Raw genomic sequence first — 22,481 nt, forward strand, 5'->3', positions numbered from 1 at the left:
TCCCCTCCTGACTGCCTGATGGTTTCCATTTATGGAGACTTTTGGGGAGATTACAAAAACGTATCATACTAGAAAACAAGCAATTCTGAAGCCTTGGCCTGTTTCTTGGATTTCCTTGGATCACAGCCACCCTGCATTCTGAGGTATTCGGAATATCTCCAGGGCAAGTATTTTCATCTTAGCCACATTATCTGAGGCGAATGCATAGTCTTAAACACCTGCCCGTTCTGTACAGAGCTCCAGTTTGCTTGCCCCTACCCAGTCATTTCTGACCACAAACTCTATTTTTATACAGCTCTAATCTCATCAGTCTCCCTGGAATACCATGGAAATGAGAGCTAGAATTATCAGTATCTTGGTCACATCAAACTCAAAATCAGAGTACAATATTCCCCAGCATCTTCATATACTATTTATTTAATCTAAAGGCCTTCTGTTTTACTTTTCTGCCTCAGTGTCAGGTACTCCGGATCATTTACAACAGGATAACACCACAATTAACAATATTCAGTAAAATAACTGAAACATTCAAAAATACAAGAAAAAAATAATTAGTCATAGATATGCATAAGATCCTAATAAATAAAGTAATGTTTGACGCTTTGGGAATTTGATCTAATATGGAGTTTAAAGATTAATCTTCTCTGCTTTATAAGACACTATTGAACCTACAAATGGGCAATGGGCAGAATCTTAAAAGAGTTGTGGAAAGCAGATTTAGGCCAACAAATTGATGAACACAAATGGGATTCTATATGATCTAAACCAACACTGCATACCATTTTGGCTAAACTGTAGGAAGTCATTATAAGATGCCCCTGGATGCCCCTCTGCTTTTTAAGAAGTCAACTACCACATTTTTCCTTGTATAAGACTAGGTTGTTTACCTAAAAAATAATGTCAAAAATTAGGGGGCATCTTATACACGGATAATGTCTCCCCCCATTTTCTTAAATCTGGGTCCCTCAAAATAGGGGATGTTTTATACATGGAGGTGTCTTATATACAGAAAAATACGGTACTCTCTCACCTTTATGCTGGAGAGGATATAAGCTTAAAGGCACATTTCTCCACATGTGGGGGGAGTGTCTCTTAAAGATTTCTGCACCCATTTCCCCCCCACAATCACCCACCATTATAGGGCAACATCTTGTACGCGATCCCATGTTAGCCCTGCTGTCAATGGGAAATGATATCAACCCAAATGTTAAACATAAAGAGGCAAATATTTGCTTCCAATTGTAATAAACACCCCCTCCCATCACAGAAACTTGGACCCGATATGTGTGTAATATAGCACATATGGAACACTTAACTCACCTTTGGAGAGTGATAAGAGGTTGATTTTCAATGTATTATTGTTTATTAACAGTACAGTAACCTCCCTTTGGTCTCAGTCGCAGCAGCCAGTAGATAAATTATCTTAATGCTTTAGATTGAAGTATACTCTAATTTACACGATTTTACAAGCTTAGATGTCACGTGGATGACTATATACAAGACTTAATATCTGTACATGTATCTGTGCTGAAAGACAATGGTTTTGTGTTTGGTAATTTGTTTTTAAATGTTTCAGTATAAAGTTTGTAAGTAAAAAACAAACAAACCATGTCCGTAAATAAAAAGGAGGACATCAAGACTTCCTTGCTTTATGGCATTCCGAGCCTAAGTACAGCAAGAGAGGAGGTGCTATCACATGTTCTCACAAATCAAGCCTCGGTTATCAGCAAGATAGTCAGAAGGCCTCCTCAGATGATCTCCAAAATCAGCCAGGTTCATACTGTAGAGCAGGAGTGGCTAAACATTTTTTGGTTTGAGGGTCATATTGATGGTCGGCCCACCTCCTTAAGGGCCACATGCCAGCACTGAGAATGGCTAATTTTGTATGTGTGTGAACTCTCTCTCTCTCTCTCTCTCTCTCTCTCTCTCTCTCTCTCTCACACACACACCACATACCGCATATATGCATATTCACCACACATACACAATGCACACAGTCACCAGGTATGAAGGCGCACTCTGCCTCTCTCACAAACGCACATTCTCAAACATGCATTCTCACAAATAAACACATGTAAAGACAAGACACACACAACCAGGGTTTCCAGCCCTCCACTCTCCAGGGCAGTGAAAACAGTACTTTGCATAAATCATTATTTTTTACTTCTTTTTAAATAGATCTGTTTATTTGCAAATACAAAAAGAAAAAAGGTAGGTGAGATAACAGCCTTTTCAACTGACATCATATTTATTTTTTAAAATAATTTATTATTTTTACTCCGCCCATCTGGCTGGGTTTCCCCAGCCACAATAATAATATTCCATCAATTCTTATTTAAATATACAGATTAATATAAGCAATCCATATGCCCAAATATATATTTAAACCATGTGTTCAGATAAGCACCATCACAACGTCTGCTATTGTCCTGCAACACTTTGGAGTCTCAGTTTCTCTTATTCCTATCAGCATGAAAAGAAAATAAACCCCTCAAGCATAAGGTAGGGGTTTCAGATTTGCCCAAAAAATCTAGTTTATTTACTTATTTTATTTTATTGTTACCCAATAACAATTGTATGGATGATAATTCCATGATAATTCCATGCTGATAAAACTCTTAGGGGTAAGGTAATTGCATTCTGGGACCTACTCCGTGCTTTCTATATATTTTATATTCTAGCACATTGAAGCATGTATTATAAATTGGTAGGATTTAAATAACTACCAACTGACATGTTTAATTAGAAGAGATAATTGAGTTTCTAAAAATACATTAGTATCCGGTAGATTAAATTAAATTCAACCATCCATCATGTTTTAATAGTCTGAAAAGTGCCTTAAGTATTACGCTAATGGTTTCCTTCTGTTGGCCATGCTTTGACTGTGTGCAATGACTGGAGCTGCCATTTATTTATTTATTACAGTTATTTGGTACTTCTTCACTAGAGTGTCTCAAAGTGACTTAAAAAGTAAGAATAGAAATAACATGCTACTGCGACTGATCCAACCCACCACACTAAAACGATTAGCACAAAAAGGTGCCGCAGACATACCAAATTATCCTTTAGGGCCAAAGGCCTGGGAGAATAAAAATGGTTTTGCCTGGCAGCTAAAAACGCAATGGTGTTGCCAGCTGAGCATTCCACAATGGGGAACCACTACTGAAAAAGGCCTGTTATCACGTCATCGCTCTCCCAACCTCCCTTCAGAGGGGCACCCAGAGAAGGGCCTCAGATGATGAATGCAGGGTTCATGTGGAGAGAGGCAGATGGATGGAATAGTGGAGATGCAATGAAAGCAGAAAAATACGCTTTCTCCACTGCTTTCAACTCTACCAAATCAACATGAAAATGAGCACTTACTAGCATTTGGTTCCATTTGTTTGGCGTTTCCTTCCACTTCCATTCAAGCCTTCTCTGGGCTTGCTTCATTGTCCTAAACCATGGGTAGGCAAACTAAGGCCAGATCCAGCCCAATCGCCTTCTAAATCCGGTCCGTGGACGGTCCGGGAATCAGCGTGTTTTTACATGAGTAGAAAGTGTCCTTTTACAGTGGTGCCCCGCAAGACGAAATTAATTCGTTCCGCAATTTTTGCCGTCTAGCGAATTTTTCGTCTTGCGAAGCATGGTTTAAACGGTTTAACAAAGTCACAAGACGTTTTCGTCTTGCGAAGCAAGCCCATAGGGGAATTCGTCTTGCGAGGCAAATCGCGAACGAAAAAACCTTTCGTCTAGCGAGTTTTTTGTCTTGCGAGGCATTCGTCTTGCGGGGCACCACTGTATTTAAAATGCATCTCTGGGTTATTTGTGGGGCATAGGAATTCGTTCATTCACACACACACCCCAAATATAGAATCTGCCCCCCGCCCACAAGGTCTGAGGGACAGTGGACCGGCCCCCTGCTGAAAAAAGTTTGCTGTCCCCTGCCCTAAACTCTGGGAGATATTCTCTGCCTGAAATCCTGGAATGTTGCTGCCTGCGTAGACAATGAAGAACTGAGCTAAACGGACCAGTGGTTTGACTCACTATAAGGCAGTTGCCCATGTTCCTATGATTCCTGTGTTCCTATGATTATCTTCTAAAGAGAATCTAGAGATTTTTGGATTTAATTTTTACAAATTCCAGTATGAGCTGGCCTGATTCGTCCCTTCCAAACTAATATGCAAATCAAATTTTCTGACTATTGCAACATAATTCTTGACTTAGAAGGCATCAAAACCCTTATTTTTTGAAATTAAAAATAAATAAAAGACATTTTAAAATATGTATTTAAATTCAAATTTTCATACTTTTGTTGTTGTTGTTAATTAGTGTAAAATGACACAGACTGGAAATAGATCGTCCTGTATATCCTCAAGAGAAACACTTTAAGCTAGTCACAATATTAGAGTTTCCTTGTGCTTTCGCAGCATCAGCACTCCTGAACATCAGAAATGGTGGTCCATCTAGTCTTTTCAGCTGTGGCTAGTCATAACCTTCATGATTCCTGTTCTGTTCACATTATATGCTAATTGTGGATATGCCTGTTCTATGTCTATGAAGTGGGGGCAGGAATTAGGCAGGACAAAAGACACCAACTATGGTTTCTCTGCTGCTTCTTTATCAGTGGCTGCTATTGTATGTTGCAGAGGAAATTGCAGGTATTTGTGCAGTAAGTGCATATTCTACCGTATTTTTTGCACCATAACACTCACTTTTTTCCTCCTAGAAAGTAAGGGGAAATGTCTGTGCGTGTTATGGAGGAAATGCCTACGGGTGGCATGCCTACGGATTTTCCTCCTCTAAAAACTACGTGCATGTTATGGTCGGGTGCGTGTTATAGAGCGAAAAATACGGTATTTAGAGTTGCTGCTGCTGTGTCTTTACTAGCAGCTAAAAATGATAAAGATGAAACATTTGCTGGTTTGATGTAAAGGGGAAATTCCACCTGCCTAATTTCTCTGCATTGGATGCAGTGTCAGGGTTGATAAAACAGTGGCAAACTTAATACCATTACAGAACATTTGTTCTTAAAAGGTGCATGTATGCAGTTCTGGGCTAAACCCAAATCTGCATGAATTAAGCCACTTTGGATTCAGTTCCAGGGCCCTATTGATGGACACACACAGCAGGTTCAGAACATTTGGTGTTCTAAGTCCCAAGATGAATTGCATAGCAACTAGGACTTTTGTGTTCTTTTAATTTTTATTTGAATTTGAAAGTTGATCTAATGACAGCTGAGTAGTGTTGATAAGTCCAGTGCTTGAGAGGGTTCCAGTAAAAGTTGCACTGAAGAGAACATTTCCTCCAGGTGGGTTTTTCCATGGCTGTACCACTGAGATTAAGAAGAAGAAGAAAATGCATTAATATGACTGGAGTTAATGGATGACAAGATTCTTGTACCTTTAATATTTGGTCATAAAGGGAGCCCATTTCAGATTGGCATACAGACAATTTCCGTTAGGCAGGCAGGCAAAACATCTCGGTACCTGCTGAAATTCCTTTGCCATGGTACAATGTACAGATAATGATGTAGTAGGTGGGAGAGATTTGACTGTTCTTTTTCTTTTGCTTTAGTTTGTTGCCCAGCCAAACTGCCAACAACTGCTTGCCTCTCGCTGGTATGATGAGTTCCCTGGCTGGAGGAGGCGCCACTGGGCCGTGAAGATGTTGACTTGCGTCATCATTGGATTTCTTTTCCCCGTCTTCTCTATCTGCTACCTGATAGCTCCCAAGAGCCCACTGGGTCTGTTCATCAGGAAGCCATTCATCAAATTTATCTGCCATACTGCATCCTACTTGACTTTCTTGTTCCTTCTGCTGCTTGCCTCTCAGCACATTGACAGGTCAGATCTGAACATGCAGGGACCTCCACCAACCATCGTCGAATGGATGATATTACCGTGGGTCCTGGGTAAATGTATTAGTAAAGAAAATTCAGTTGACTTGCATAACTCTTCCATAATTGTCTAGCATTGCCTAGCATATACAGCAGGGCATTGTAGTTTATTCTATGGTTCTATTATAAACTAGTTCATTAATCTATCCGCAACCCATCTAGGTCAATAACAGAAAATTCCATTTAAGATTAAGGAATTTTTAAGGAAAGGAATTTAAACTTTAATTTCATTTCAGAATTAAAATTACTTTCAAATTAATATGTTGAATGGTGGGCAGTCAGATCCAGATGGTTTTCTCCACTTGGACAAATAGGCTAAACTAGCATTTTTGCTCTAGATTTTAAAAATGGGAAATGATGTAGTTGCAAGGTAGGAGGAAGATGCAAGGGGAGTCACAGACATGGGGGCAAAGGTGGAAAACAGGTCCAGAGCAGGGCTGTAGGGCAGTTGGAGAAGTGGTTGCAGAAATGGAGTTTGTAAGGTGAAAAGTGAGCTTAGCAGTTGCCTGGGGTAGGAGGCAGAAGCTCTAGTGGGTTTATGTGAAGAAACCTGTGACTGGAGTGAGCAGGAATGCAGCCTCTAATATATTAATCATTCCTGTCATTATGCTCCTGGGATTCTTGTCAGATCTTGAACAGTTTGACTTTATTCTAAAAGCAGTTTCAAAATGTTTGTTTCCCGTAAAGAGGCTACCATTCTTCTTTGTAAATACCACTAAACATCTTGCGACATTCCCCTAAAATAATTGCTTGTGTCACTGACCTTAGTATTGAGACAATATAGGTTAATGTTTATTGGTTTTGCTAGATTACCGGAGATGAAGGGGAGAGAGAGGATTACCAGTAGAGCAAAAGATAGACTGTCAAACTCTGTGTTTTCGTGCAAGTGCACATTAATAAGGTCTTGGCAAGTTTCTCTTTAGAAATAAAAAACAACAACTAAAATCAGCCCCAGTCGGTTGCCGTTTTCAACAAAGTAGTTACATGGAAGGAAGTGCTGACCTCTCTTTGCTCCTGGCCTTTTTCTGATCAGAATCTCCTCCAAGCTGCTTACCATCTCATATGTTCTTTTTCACCCACTGATTTCAATCAACAGAAGAGATTTAAGCATGTGCTTAACTTCCAAGTCCTTTTGCTGAATACATTTGGCATTATTATTTTGGCCCTAGCTGCAATGATTCCAGTTACTGCTATTCATGATGATCAAAAAGACCATTAGCAATGTTTTGGGAATGTGTGAATGTGATGGAGAAAAAGCTGGAATTTAATGGCTCCTTCTTGAGAACTCCTAAATGTGCACAAAAATATATAACCAAATCCCATGTTGTGTTCACCCTGTCATCTTGAGTTATGGTATCTCTTTTGGGGAATTATATATGGCAGCAATATGCTGTAACTGGATGCTGAGTTCACATCCTACACTCTTGTGATGGCACAGGAAGTTGCCTAGCCTTTAAAAAAAATACAATGGGAGAAAAGTTATTTGCAGCAGGTCTGTGGCTGTTGTAAAATTCTAAGGGTATAGGATTTGATCCAAGTATTTTACTCTCCTGTGCCACCCACATCTCACCTATGTCTGCCCTGTTTTGGCCATTTCACCTGTATTTTTGGAGTGGCATCTACCATGGTTGTCACCAAATCCTTTAGCCCCTCAACTGAAGGATGTTGAGTACTGGATTACACCCTAAAAGGCTCTTTACATTCTCTCCCTAGAACTATTATTTTCCAAGGTATATCAGCCACACTGAAATTTATTAGCTGCTTGAAATACATCCTGATTTGGTCAAGCAAAGCTGCCTGTATGCATAACATCTGATAAGTGTTTCCTATTAGCTGTTTCCCAGAATGAGTGTCTTAAATCAGTTACGAGTGCTATGGAAAACAAAAAGGTGGTGTTCGTTGCTATGAATAGTAATAAAACAATTATTTCCCAACAATAAATTTCACTTTAGGTGACTGAGTTTTTCCTCACATTCAGTTCCTCTGAAGTGTCATTTAAACAGCAGGTGACCACTGGTGCTAAATTTCAGGAAGTGTTGTTTAAAGGTCAAAAATCAAAGTTTGAAAAGCAGTTATAAATTTGAACCTGAATTCACAGCCTGCCAAGTTCAGAGTAATTCTTCTCCCCATTGCCTTTAGGCTGCAGTCAGTGGAACCAAAGTACATGGTGAGCAGAATAGTAACCATTGTTGCTGCAGCTCCTGTTCTCTTCCGTGGGACTGCACTGGAAATTTTCCCATTGATTATGCCATATATATATATATTGAAAACTTGAATCACAAATGAAAAATAACAATATATGTGACTAATAGATTGTAATGGTTATTACGGTTGTAGTTGAGCATGCTTAAAATGTATTGTGCTTTTATTTCATTTTAAGCAAATAAACACAACAGCTTAAGCAATTCATACAACTAACTTATATCACTGCTTTCTATATTTGCAGGGTTTATCTGGGGTGAAATTAAACAAATGTGGGATGGCGGCCTGCAGGATTATATTCATGACTGGTGGAACCTGATGGATTTTGTAATGAACTCATTGTACCTGGCAACAATATCTTTAAAAATTGTTGCATTTTCAAAGGTAATCAAGACATCTATTCATATTGTGAATATACTGTATACTTGACATTTACTTTGAATGTGATTTTATTGTTGTTTTCCCTTTTTCAAAATCTGTTCTCTTTATATTGCCTTTCGTTGTTGATTAATAAATGCCAAGTCAGTAATCAGTAACTTGGGGATAAGAGATAATCCTAAACAAAAGTTTTGGCTCATTGTGGAAAATGCCCATTCTGAATTAGAATTTTTGGAGTGAACAAATAGGACAAAAGCAAAATGGAAATTCACTGTTAAGGAATTCAAATGTCACAATTTCCTGAATAATTTCTGTTGATTAGTGAAATAAAATCAGATCAGGGAGTATCTCCCAAACAACATACCTGAACTCTCCAGGGGAGAGCAATCCCAACAAGAACAGGAAATCTACTCATTTCCCAAACTCAAGAGGCTGCAAGGCACATCTTGACTGGATTCAATTTCAGGTTAAACTTCATAGGTACCTGAGACCAGTAAAATCCAGCCTGCTTGTGGAGATGAATTATTTTATGTACCAGTTCAGTTCCATTCCTGATGTCTCACTCGCTGGATCATCACCTTGTTGTGGTGACTGGGCTTGCACGTTCCTATGACCCTTTGAACGAAGCCGTCGGGAGTCTCGTATTCCCAGCAGGGTCACCCAAGGCAGTAAGGTCAAAGGGAGACAAGGAATGATCCAAGACTTCCTCAGCAGCAGAACAGGCAGAAGATAACAAGTGGTATGTTACAATGGCTGTGAAGGCGGATGAAGGCTGCAGCAGATATGAACCTATTGGTCATTGTGATACTCATGCCATGGGAATAAAGCCTTACTGTGAATACTGCAACATAAAACAAATTCACGCACAGGCGTCTTCCAAAAGCCCATCCCGGACCCAAAGAAGTCCCATGGCAATCAGCAAATGGTAACGGGGGCAGGACTGTGAAATCTGGAAGCCCCTCGTCATGAACCGGCACATGGGCAGTGAATACAGATTCAGTCGTTCCGACTCAAGGAGTGAGGCAGTTGAGTAGCTCAGCAGCTGTATCCATAACTGAGCAGTCATATTTAGGAACCACTCTGCTGGCTCCAAAAAGAGGGAGGTGCTAGAAAAGGTGCCCTAAACATAGTCTGCCACCATTTTTCTCTGGCTGGATTACTGCGCCCAGTGGGGTCACCATCCAGTGGTCATAAAAGACAATTGAACTTTGGAACATGGATTATACAGACTTTGTTGGATAGCACAGATAATGAGTGTCCTGAACACAGGACTGCCATCATCGCAAGAGATTTGTGATGTTTTAACTTCAATTTTGCAGCGTAGTCTAGGTGATGTTTTAGAAATTTATTTAGAGCCTGCTCTCTCTTTCTCAATGACTGTAGAGTGTGACATGTCAAAATATCTACCTAATTCTGGCCAGTTAGCTTTTGTGAAGAAGGTGTATATTCTGGAAGATGTATATTCAGAAACAAAACATAGAATAACTATCTGTGGGGAATTTCCAGGGGAGTGGTCTGGTCACAGTTACAAGGGAAGGACTGTTCATCTGTTCAGAATATAGGGTACCTCACAAAATATTGTTTTTAAATGTGTTGGAAGCCACCCACAGTGGCTGGGGCAACCCAGTCAGATGGGCAGGGTACAAATTTTTATTTTATTTTATTATTATTATTATTACAGTGGTATCTTGGTTCTCAAACTTAACCCGTTCCAGAAGTCCATTCCAAAACCAAAGCGTTCCAAAACCAAGGTGCGCTTTCCCATAGAAAGTAATGCAAAATGGATTAATCCATTCCAGACTTTTAAAAACAGCCCCTAAAACAGCAATTTAACATGAATTTTACTATCTAACGAGACCATTGATCCATAAAATGAAAGCAAGAAACAATGTACTGCAGTCACACAATCAATCAATCAGTAGCTGAACTGGGTTCCACACAGTCACAAAAACAAAACAAAAAGCCACAGAAACAAAAATGCAAAATAAATAGCAAAAACTGACAGACCTCAGTGTAACACTCAAAACGGAAGTGTGGCACTCAAATCGGAAGCGTAACACTCAAAATGGAGCAAGTTCGGCTTCCGAAAAAAGTTTGCAAACCGGAACCCTTACTTCTGGGTTTGCAGTGTTTGGGTTCCAAGTTGTTTGAGTACCAAGGCTGTATTCTCAAAAGGATTGTGAAGCAGCAAATGAAAGGAGTCATATCTAACAATTACTCATTGAGGGTCTGTCTTGGAAGAGTATGGTCTTGCTGAAATAAAAAGTGATTGCAGAACATAATGGTTTTTGTATTGTTGGGGAAAGACCTTGCTAATTTTGCATAACTCTATTGTTTTCAGTACAGTGGGCTGCTCCCAAGACAGAGCTGGGATATGTGGCACCCAACACTGGTGGCTGAGGCACTGTTTGCTATTGCAAACATCTTTAGTTCTCTGCGCCTGATCTCATTATTCACTGCAAATTCTCATCTGGGACCATTGCAGATCTCTCTTGGAAGAATGTTACTGGACATTTTAAAGTTTCTTTTCATCTACTGTCTTGTGCTGCTAGCTTTTGCAAATGGACTTAACCAGCTATATTTCTATTATGAAACAAATGATGCCAATCGCTGTAAAGGGATTCGGTGTGAAAATCAAAATAATGCATTTTCAACGTAAGTTAGCATTTCCTACTTAAATGATTCATAGTATTCTTTTTTTATTGCACAGTGCTCCATGTTGATTTGTTGCTAAAGAGTTGTCTAGGGCGGCAAACTGATTTCATTTTAAGGAAGGAATTTAAATGCACAACATACAAGGCAACAAACTGATACTTACAGGTTTGGTCATAACATTGACCAAAACCTATTGTTTGACAACAATAATAATGTGAGCTAGACTACGTCAAAACTGTCTGGTGGCTAATTCTCTGCTGGAGAGACCAATATGATCAGTGGTCAGGGATGATGGGGGTTGTAGTTAGAAACACCTGGAGATCACAGAGTTGGGGAAGGATGTTTTAAAATGTTATGATAGCTTGTACAGATGATGAATTAGGCTTCCTTTGGACACAATGAGGTTGCAGAGGAAACATAACACGTTTTCCATTCCTATAATTGCTGCTGCTTAACCACTCTTCATTTCATTGGTGGAAAACAGAAGGGGCCATAAGTACACTTTCTAGCACCAAAAGGGGCTTCTGCAAATTTCAGGGACTGGGATGACTTTATGACTGGAAGGGATGGAATTTTCCTCTGGAAGCATTAATCAAAAATGATTACCTTTCATTTTGATTAATTACTGCCAATTCAGTGGTCAGTAACTTGGGGGTAAGAGATATTCCTAAACAAAAGTTTCGGAATATGTGGTCACAGCTTTGCTGCCAGGACACTGTTGAATGATGCTGCGTCACACTGTGGATGGGGGCTTCTGGAAGAAAAACGGTAGTTGCCCCAGAAAAGCAAAGTCTGCTCCATAAATTTCCTTGATGTGATACTAGGTCATGACATAGTGTGCAGCAGATTTTCTTGGGATGGGTGGGAATGACAGCAACAGGAAGGGATATTGCTGCTGCTGCTGCTGCTGCTGCTGCTGCTGCTGCTGCTGCCACACACACACACACACACAAAAGATGAAGGCACCCACAAGCCTATCTGAGCCAAAAGAGTTCAAGTGAGAAATTCCAGCTCAGTCTTACATGGGAATAGGCATTGTTGGATTCTTGTGGGGAATATAGCACTATATTAATGGCTGTCTGGGAAAGCATCAGAAAAGGGTAACCAAAATGATCAAGAGTGATTCCCTATGAATAAATGTTACAGCATTTAGGACTTCTTAGTTTAGAGAAAAGAAGAGCAAGAGATGAGATGATAGAAATTTATGCAACTATGCAAGGCATGGAGAAAGTGGCTAGGGGGGGGGGAATCTCCCACTGTCATCTCACTAAAACCTATGGAAATCTCATGAAGCTGAATGCTGGAAAATTCAGGACAGATAAAATAAGGTACAGTGGTACTTCGATTTTTGAACATAATCTGTTTTGGAAGACCTTTCGAGTTCTGAAACGTTGAAAAACTGAAAACTCAATAGCCAACAGCTAGGCCTCAGGATCTTGCACTCAGTGGAAGCCATGTGACACGTTCGACTTCCGAGGCATGTTCGAAAACCGAAATGTTCGTCAGTGGAGACATTTGAAAACCGAGGTACCACTGTACTTCTTCATACAACACATAGTTAAACTATGGAACTTGCTTCAGTGGGAGGCAGTCATGGCCACTGATTTCGATGGCTTTAAACAAATTTTGTTTAAATTCCTGGAGGAGAAGGCTATTGACGACTACTAGCCACGATGGTTTGTGCTGTCCTCCATGACCAGAGGCAGTAATGCTTCTGAATACCAGTTTCTGGATACCACATGAGGGGAGAGGGTTCTTGTCCTCAAATCCTTCTTGTGGGCTCCCCATGTGATTGACCACTGTGAGAGCAGGATTCTGTAGACCAGGGGTGTCCAACAGGTCAATCGTGATTTACTGGCCGATCGCGGAGTGTCCTTGGTCAATCTTGGGACCCTGGGACCCCGATTGCCCCCCTAAAAAAAGCTGAACAACTTTGATGGGTAGATCACTGCCAGTTTTTTTATAGTGGGAGTAGATCGCAGTCTCTTGGAAGTTTGGCCTGACCCAGCAGGCTTTGCTTATATTCTTATGACTCATACCTTTAATGCTGCTAAAAAAAACCCCAGATGTGAAAGAATCAGTACCAAAAATTTGACTGAGGAAATGTAATAGGAGATCTAGACGTTATGATGAAAAGGAGCGGCCACCCAAAGTGACAGCATTGTTTCAAGTTATTCCTCTCTGTAACATGCAGCAAAACTTACATCGTGTACAGATGCATTCTCATCCTGTGCGTTTTCCTGCATGTAGGCAGCATAATTGGCTGCAGTAGCTGGGGAGATACAAAGCATGATGATGTCAGCACATATATAAGTACGGGGGGGGACACTTCAGTTGGGGGTGATGTTTTTCAGCGGCAGCTCAGTGTTTATTTGTAACATCTAGTTTCACCCTAATTGCAGTACTGAACTGCAAGCCCCAATTTGCATTTCAATACCTAATCTAGTGCCATGTAAAAGCCACCAAGTCCTATATAGCTGCACTGTTTCCGCTGGTACCAATGTGCCCTTAGGATGCTATGCCAGGGACGATAGATAGCCTGCCCCACCCTCCCTCTTCGCTATTTCCCTGTTATCCAAAATCCCTTTATGATACATTGAGGTTTTGCAAGGGGACCTGATTTCCCCATGTGCTAATCAGTGCTCGAATCCCAGTGATCACAGCCTAGAACTGGGCTATAACTTACTTGCATTTAAATGTCTCATTTGCTGTTTTAAGTTTAAAGGTTTTAATTAAAGTTTGGGGTGAGGATGTAGTATTTGAAACAAATGAGATGCTTCTGTTTTCTTTAAGACTTTTCCTTTTCTTTCTTTCTTTTTTTGCAGTTTGTTTGAAACTCTCCAGTCACTGTTTTGGTCCGTGTTTGGGCTCATCAACCTTTATGTGACCAATGTAGACGCACGACATGAATTCACTGAGTTTGTTGGGGCCACCATGTTTGGGACCTACAATGTCATCTCTCTGGTCGTCCTTCTCAACATGTTGATAGCTATGATGAACAATTCTTATCAGCTCATTGCTGTCAGTTCCTTGGTTTGATTCTTGTTCACTTTGAAAGCCGTATCTGTCAGTTGACCAAAATTCCAACTGTTTGAGAACAATAAGCCCTGTGCTTATGTATGCTTACAAAATTAGGTTCCCTAGAATGTGCTCTAGCCTCCAAAGAAGCAGAAATCAGCTACCTGAGCATTCTAGCAAGAATAATTTTTCACCAGGTGCAAAATTAAATAAGCCTGGCTTTGCATACCATTTGGTATTTAGTCCCCGGCATCTCATACTTCAATCAGTATTCAACATTGGCAGACATATAAAGAACCTACTTTTCTAAGCAAGAAAGTTGAGATTTCTAGTTTTGCCAAATTATGCCAAAGTGTTACTGACTTTCTGTTCCTAGCCAGCCATCTTATTAGACCTATATTCTCTTATATACATTTGATTCTCTTCTAGATACTTCTCAGTTTCATCAACTAACATTAATACTTTAATTTTTCCTTGTACTGAGAAGACCAAATCTGTCTGGGTCTTTCTATCTTCTTCCCATTATTCTCATTTCTGTTTTCCTTCATTTGTTTTTTCCTTTTTCCCTGCATTCTTCCCCATACCATTCTTTTTGCTTTACTTATCGTACATTGAACACACCTACTTTTGTCCTACTTCTTTCTTGTCCTTGTTTATTTATTATTTTCCATCCTCCTCTTCAGCAGAAAAGGCTCCTCAAGTAGCTTTACAGATCAGGTTTTGAAAAAGATATTATCTGCCTTAAAGATCTATATATATTTCTCCCTTTCCTAGAACCAAAGTAAAAGTTATGTGGAAAATCCATGATTTGATCTCCCCACGTAATTGTGCTTACCCTAAAAAAGCTACAGGGGATTCTAATTTGGTATAGAGTAACAACTTGAGGAGGTTCCTTTCCCATTGTAACACAGCCGTGATCCAAATTGGGTCCAATTTCTAGAATAAAAATAACTTTTGCTTTAAAAGCAAAGGAGACAGCATACTGTATTTTCCGCCCCATAGGATGCACCACCCTATAGGACGCACCTAGGTTTTTTTTTGGGGGGGGGGGGAAATAAAGAAAAAAAATTATTTTCCCCCCAGGCACGGGGCTGGCGCGGGGGGAAGCCCGAGCTTCCCCCGACCACAGCCCCCAGAACAGCCGTGCCGGTCTCCCCAGGCTTGCGGACAGCTGTGTGAAGCCCGGGCACGCTCTTCAGTGCGCCCAAGGCTTCAGAATGCAGGCAGCTCTGCGCAACCCTCCGGAGCCTGGCGCGGCTTGGCGCCGGGCTCCGGAGGGTCGCACAGAGCTTCCTGAAGCCTGTATTCGCCCCATAGGACGCACCCACATTTCCCCTTCATTTTTGGAGGGGAAAAAGTGCATCCTATAAGGTGAAAAATACGGTAAAAACCCTTACCTGTAACATACCTGATGGACTAAAAAGGTTTTCAGCACCTGTGTAAAAACAGGTAGAGAGGGAGAATTTCAGCTCTCTCCAATAAGAAATGAAAATATGTTTCCATATTTCCTGTATTCAGGATCATGCAGACATTGAATGGAAATTTGCTCGAACAAAACTTTGGATGAGTTACTTCGAAGAAGGAGGGACTCTGCCTACTCCATTTAATGTCATACCAAGTCCCAAATCTCTCTGGTACCTGATCAGATGGCTGTGGAGACAAGTGTTCAGGAAAAAAATCAGAAAGAAACCTGAAAGTTTTGGAACAATTGGGGTAAGCAAAAATTGCTGTTTTCCTCACCACCTGCCTTTCTTTATGTTTAGGTGTTATCATAGATATTAGACACCAGCATGTTGGGCAAAAGCTATCCTGGGCGCTACTATTTTCCATCTATCTCATACCACTGTTGGGAGACAAGCACAAAATGAAAATATCCACCCCTTCCCTTTTCTGGTTAAGGGAAACCAGAACTGATCAGTGTTGCCCATCACCACCAAAATAATGAGTCAGGTGTTATGAATTTGGAAAGACATACCATAACTTTGACATCTTAAAATAACTTTCCCCCAAACAATCCCCAATGATGGTTTTCATTACCAAAAAGCTATGGATGGGAACTCCCGACTTACTATCATGTAAAAAGACTGCTGAATTAGTAATGTTTGTGCATGTGTATCATATTAATACACACATCAGGGAGTCAGGATTAGACATTCAATAGTCAGCCCGAGTTAACTGCCATATAAAGTGTGGAATTGCACACGCATGCACACACACACACACACACAGCACGACTGTAGTCATGCGTCTCCCAAGTCACTATTTTGCCACTTTCTTTTCCTCATTACAAAGGATATTTTTCCTAAATGTATATGTTAGGTGCAATGTAAGATGAGCAGTTAATATGCATAAGAACTGGCCATTGTGCTCATTCACTAGACCTCCTGAAGAATCTGCCCATGAAGAGAGAATTGTGCACCTTTCCTGGTCAATAAATGCAACCCCACCCCAATAGGCCTTTGGGGAAAAACTAAATCTCTCCAGCTGCATTTTGTGCACTCTCTGGCCATTCTGCACAATCCCCAACAGAATAAATATCTGCAGACCTACCCCCTCTTTCCAATGCTTGGCTGGTCACAGGGAAGGCATGTTGTAAGCCATGTAAGATTAGGCAGTGGGCCAGAAGCAGAGGGCGGGGGGCACAGATTTCACACTTCTGAACAAGAGATAGATTAAAAAAGACAAGAGCATGTTTCTTGGAGGCTATGCATACTGACTGGAGAATGTACAAAATGCAATTGATACATGCATCCTGGTTTATGTATATTGACCAGGAAATGAACACAATTCCTTCTTCATGGGCAGATTATATGCACATTCTCCATAAGGTCTTATGTACAGTGGTACCTCGGGTTACATACGCTTCAGGTTACATATGCTTCAGGTTACAGACTCCGCTAACCCAGAAATAGTGCTTCAGGTTAAGAACTTTGCTTCAGGATGAGAACAGAAATCGTACTCCGGTGGCGCGGCAGCAGCAGGAGGCCCCATTAGCTAAAGTGGTGCTTCAGGTTAAGAACAGTTTCAGGTTAAGTACGGACCTCCGGAACGAATTAAGTACTTAACCCGAGGTACCACTGTAGTCTGAATGTGGCCTCTGTTTTCAAAATCCTAATGCCTTTCCTGTACACTGAAGTTGATCCATGTTCACTTCTACTCATCATTTTGCAGCTGTCTTAAGCAATCAATCTTCTTCTTCTCATCTTCTTTGGCCATCACTCTTAGCCAAGTATTACTTTCCTTGAAGTAAAAGGTTTAATTTGGGAGCTCTTGTGAATGCGTCTTTCCTGTAAAATTGACATGGACTTCACATTAAGATGTAACACTATTCATATTCTTCCTTGGATATTATCTTTTTAACAAAAGGTTTGCATCAAATTAAGCCTAATTTTGAGGCAGACCTTTTGTGGATGATTTTGGGCATGGTGGACATTTCTGCTATTCAGACATAATTGCTTTTCAAATATCATTCCAGCTAATTTATGTTCTTTATTTTCAGAGGCGTGCAGCTGATAATTTGAGAAGGCATAATCAGTATCAGGTAACCAATCTCATCGTTTACTTTTTTTACCAGAAGGAATTGAGCATTTTGCTCAGGATGTCACTCAAGATAGGATACCGATTTAGTTTCCAACATAGATATTGCCATTCCATTGTTGGATACAATTATTCGAGCTTATCTTCTGCCCAAAGCTGTCCAAGAATAAATGCTTCCAGTTGCAGCTGCAAACCTTAGTGCCTGGGGAATTTGCAAATGAATATACAGTGCTATCTTGGTACTCAAACGGCTTGGCTCCTGAATGCCACAAACCCAGAAGTAAATGTTCTGGTTTGCGAACGTTTTTTGGAAGCCGAACATCCGACGCGGCTTCTGATTCAGTGCAGGGAGCTCCTGCAGCCAATCGGAAGCTGTACCTTGGTTTTCGAACCATTTCAGGAATCGAACAGACTCCCAGAACGGATTAAGTTTGAGAACCAAGGTACCACTATATATGCAGGTGCACATCTCATTGAAAGCCAGGAAGGCATCCCCACTTGCTTGAATATCTGGTCGTACAACCAGATGATCATCTCATTGAAAGTAATGGACAGCATCCACCTTTGGGCTAATTCAAGCTACTTTCAAATGTATTTACTTCAATTGCTTTCTCCCAACTGTTAACACAAGAAAAGTGTGAAGATCAACTGTGTCTATGTAACATTGCCTCCCTTATGCATCTCAATGACTGGCACTTGTCAGATCACAAGTAAATGGGAGTGAGCAGTGCCATTCACTGTGAGAATTAATGACATTTTTGCCGATGTCTCAACTTGTGCTAGAGCAAGTCAGGGGCCAAAGCTAAGGGCTGTTGTGGCCCTTCAGCTCAGTTCAAAACATGGCACCTGCACAAATTTAATTTTTCTATAAACAAGGGTCAAAATGAAGACAGGTTCCCTTGGATCCCTACAACTCCTGTGTGGCAGAATCTGTTTCCCAGAAAAGTGACCAGCTGGCAATTACTCTACATATAATGATTTTTTGTCCTTTTTTGTAATGGCATAATTTAAAGCAAAAGGTGATGAAATTTCTGATTCATCAAATGTCAAGCAGCACAGTTAGAAGTGATGTCAAAATTGGACTGTTCTTATCTTCCAGGAGGTCATGAGAAATCTGGTTAAGAGATACGTGGCTGCAATGATAAGAGATGCTAAAACTGAAGAGGGGTTGACCGAAGAGAATTTTAAGGTGACTGTTCTTATGTTGGACACCTTAATAACAATGAATCAAAACATTAAAGAGCTTCACGTGGTAGTGGTGGTGGGGAATAATCTAAGATATTTGCCACTGAAAGTTGAGTGCATTTACACACAAAAACGTACGTGAAATACATTGTAATGCAACAATTTGCAATTTTCACATACAGTGTCTAATATCAAATATGAAACATTAAAAATAGAAACACAGAGAGTCTGTAGGGTTTACTGGATGTAGAAGTAAACCAAGATGTAGAAGCATAGCCAGCCCATGAAATCTGGATGCCTTGTGAGGAAAACATGACAGGAATCCACACACTGCCACTTAATGATCTCATAACATAGCAGGGAAGGGTTTGTGAAAAAATCATGAGAGCTAAACTTTATGACGTCTCTTGCACCTTTCCATAGGCAGACTGTATTCACCTTGCGTGAAACAATTTACTAAGTGGGGGAGAACTTGGAATACTATAAATGGCCTCAAGTGAACTTTTATTTATTTCCCCCTTCCCCCTCCAAAACCCACACTGCATCCCCAAACCCAAGTTTCAATTCTCTCTCTCTTTTTTAAACATATTTTTTATTAAATTTTCCCATATTTCATTTAATTCAATACACATATTCACAGCTTATATTATTTGCTCAAAGTGAGCTTAGACTTCCTTCTATATCTCTTTCTGACATCCCTATAGTCAATTCTTAGCAGCCGAAAACATTTATGCTACTCGTAAATAGCAAGATACTTATTAAAATAGCAATTTAATGATATTTCAGCATTTATCTTGTGAACTGCCCTGAGATCATCGGATGAAGGGTGGCTATTTATTTATTTACAATTCCTTTCATGTTAAGCATAGCATTTTTCTTCTAATGTTTTAGGAGTTAAAGCAAGATATTTCCAGTTTCCGCTTTGAAGTCCTGGGTTTGTTAAAAGGAAACAAGCTGTCTAACTTACAGTCCTCAAAAGTCAGCAGAGAAGAGTCCTCTTTGCCGGAATCTGATGAAGGAAATGAAAATGGAGGAGACGAGAAAACTAAGAAGAGAAACCTTAGCCTTTTTGACATAACTTCAATGATTCACCCCAAAGCAGTGGCAAGAGCCTCTGAAGCCCACAGCCACAGCAATGGGTCAGCCATGATGACAAGAGTTTCCTCCAAGGAAAAGCATAGGAAAGTGAATTTTGTGAGTGACGTGAAGAAGTTTGGGTTCTTTCATAGACAATCCAAAAGTGCTGAGCAAAGGACCAGTATTTACTCGATTTCTGAAGAAGTTTCCCGCCAACAAGCAGACGAATGTGAGAAAACTCCTGAAATGGGAGTGAAAGCATTGGTTGTGAACTGTGAACTCAACATTCGGGATCTCAGCGAAAGCTGTACCGCAGGCACTCATAATCAGGCCAGAAATGAGGCACTGGACTCAAAGGTGGATGAGAAAGTTGCTGCTTCTGAAATGAAGAAGGCTAATTTGCCCACACCAAAGGATTCTCCGGACAATGAGCAGGACTTCAGTAGTAGTGACTCTGTTGTGAAACAAGAAACAATTGTTCAGGACAATTACCTGACAACAAGATTGTGATGAGTGGAGGCAGAAGCCTATAGAAACACACTTGGTGGTGGCGATGCTTAAATCAGAAAATAAAGAATCAAAGCATTCAGAGGCAACATAGCTGTAACATAGCTCAGCGAAGAAGAGGAAATGGAGGAGCCTTCTGTTTTGTAGCCTGCTTTAGCTTTCACAGCTTCTTTTACATTTTTTATTAAATGGGAGCATCTTGTATTCTTGTACTGTTGCAATAACCCACAGATACTTTTTAGCTATCTTTTTCAATTTGAAATAAATGCCATTTCTCTCCTGTGATAGTTAATTGCCTATGGTAAATATTTTTCTATGCAAATAAATGTAGCTTAACAAAGGTGCGAGCCTTTATGAACCTTTTTTTAGGATTCCTAAAAATGGACGAGAGAGAATTGTCAGTGCTTTCTGTCAAAGGGTGATAGCCAATATTACTCTATGATTAATGTCGGATATCTACTCTGACCCATTGAAAGCAACGGACAACTTAAATAAATTGATTTTGGTGGGTCTGCTCTGAATATGATTTAGCTGGCTTTACCCAAAATTATTTAACTAGTTAGAAATCTTATTTATAAATTAAATTTTAAACAGTGAAATAATTTATTGAAATTGTTAGTGCCTATAATTTACTAGTAATCATTTTGCTATTTATGTAAAATAGCGTAAATTTGTTATTTATGTATACCCTATTAGCGACCACCATTTCCATGCCTAAAAAATGTTGCAACCAAATTTTTAAATTTGAAAACTTCAGATATAACCCTGCAGCAAAATAAAATACTAAGACTTCTTTAGTGGAAGATGCCCATATCAAAGCAACTTTGCACATGCATTTTGATGGAAAATGGGTTAATCCATCCTTAGCCTCTCTAAGCCACACCCATACCCCTCAATGGTGTGGGTTGGGGGTGGGGGTGAATGATAACCTGGAAGCAGTTCTGACTCTCCACACACGCTCAAGCTTAGATTAATCTGTGAGCCGTACTCTTTCGAGAAGTCTCTTTTCACTTCTGCATTCATAATCCCAGTGTATTTCACTAGCAACACAAGAGTGCTTCAGAATAATCTAATTGATGTGCTATCAAATTATGACAATCATTCAAAATCTTCTAAAGACAAATCTGAACAGAATCAGTCTCCTTTCCGAGATGTTGGTGGCCTCCTTTCTGACTCTTTGCACAATAAATACGATGGCTGGTATTCAACTAAGTTTTACTTAGAGTAGACATATTGGAGTTAGTGAACATGACTGTGTTATCCCCATTAATTTCAGTAGGTATACTCTGACTAAAACTAAGTTGAATGCCACCCGTTGGCTTTTAAATGTACAATATTATTAATCTGAGAGTATTTTCATAAACAAGTGTTTTACTGTCAGCCAAAATAATTTTTGAAATTAAACAGTCTGTTTCTTTCTCATCAACGACTGGTGTTTTATGTTATAAAAAGACTAATATACACTACATTCATATCTGAACATCTGTTCCAGTAAATTGACCATGTGATAAAGCATGGCTGTGGTAAGGCAGAGAGCATAGACAACTGAAAGCAAAAGTTCCCTTGCAGAGTTGTAGAGTTTCCTTCCAACTTTAAAATTATACCATTCTATGAGTTTCTCATTGGTTAGACATTGTGGTTAACACTTAATGCATCATACTTAATGACATCATGAGAGCCCATCCTATGACATCACTGGGGGCCGTCTCCTATGACATCACCAGGGGCTGCCCCTAGGATTCAGGTTTAGACTCCTGATCTGGCAACCCTTCCTGAAATCTGTTCATGTAGTTCTGGTCCGCACTACACCTGAGGCAGCACCTTCTATGCTGAATGTTATGATTAACCTGCTACCAGGCCCACACCACATGTAGCACGATGCTCTGTGCTGTTGTTGCAGACTCCCTCTCTTAGATGAAGGAAGGTCTTCCTCATTGGCAGCGTAGCAAATGACTGTGCTTTCTGTGCCTGGGATTGCCATAGCAACACACAATGATCTGATTTTCTCATGTTAGTGGTTGGTAACAGGGCATTAGGTCTCAAC

The 22,481-nt window shown here is 40.2% G+C and overlaps 1 protein-coding gene across 2 annotated transcripts in view; it reads left to right on the plus strand.

The window, feature by feature from the left end:
• The window catches only part of TRPC4 (transient receptor potential cation channel subfamily C member 4), a 69,493-nt gene extending 47,634 nt beyond the window's left edge, over positions 1-21,859 (plus strand). The window contains exons 4-11 of one of the 2 annotated variants that reach the window (XM_083483313.1): positions 5,557-5,893; positions 8,325-8,464; positions 10,800-11,113; positions 13,939-14,134; positions 15,650-15,844; positions 17,631-17,672; positions 18,768-18,857; positions 19,745-21,859. In XM_083483313.1, the coding sequence (XP_083339439.1) occupies positions 5,557-5,893; positions 8,325-8,464; positions 10,800-11,113; positions 13,939-14,134; positions 15,650-15,844; positions 17,631-17,672; positions 18,768-18,857; positions 19,745-20,440 (2,010 nt within the window). In that variant the 3' untranslated portion in view covers positions 20,441-21,859. The remainder of the gene's footprint in view (positions 1-5,556; positions 5,894-8,324; positions 8,465-10,799; positions 11,114-13,938; positions 14,135-15,649; positions 15,845-17,630; positions 17,673-18,767; positions 18,858-19,744) is intronic. The other variant, XM_083483314.1, reaches the window with a different exon arrangement.
• Positions 21,860-22,481: the final 622 nt, after the last annotated feature.

Source organism: Podarcis liolepis (genome assembly GCF_965112155.1).
Source record: "Podarcis liolepis genome assembly, chromosome: 17".
In the NCBI taxonomy this organism is placed as follows: domain Eukaryota; kingdom Metazoa; phylum Chordata; class Lepidosauria; order Squamata; family Lacertidae; genus Podarcis; species Podarcis liolepis.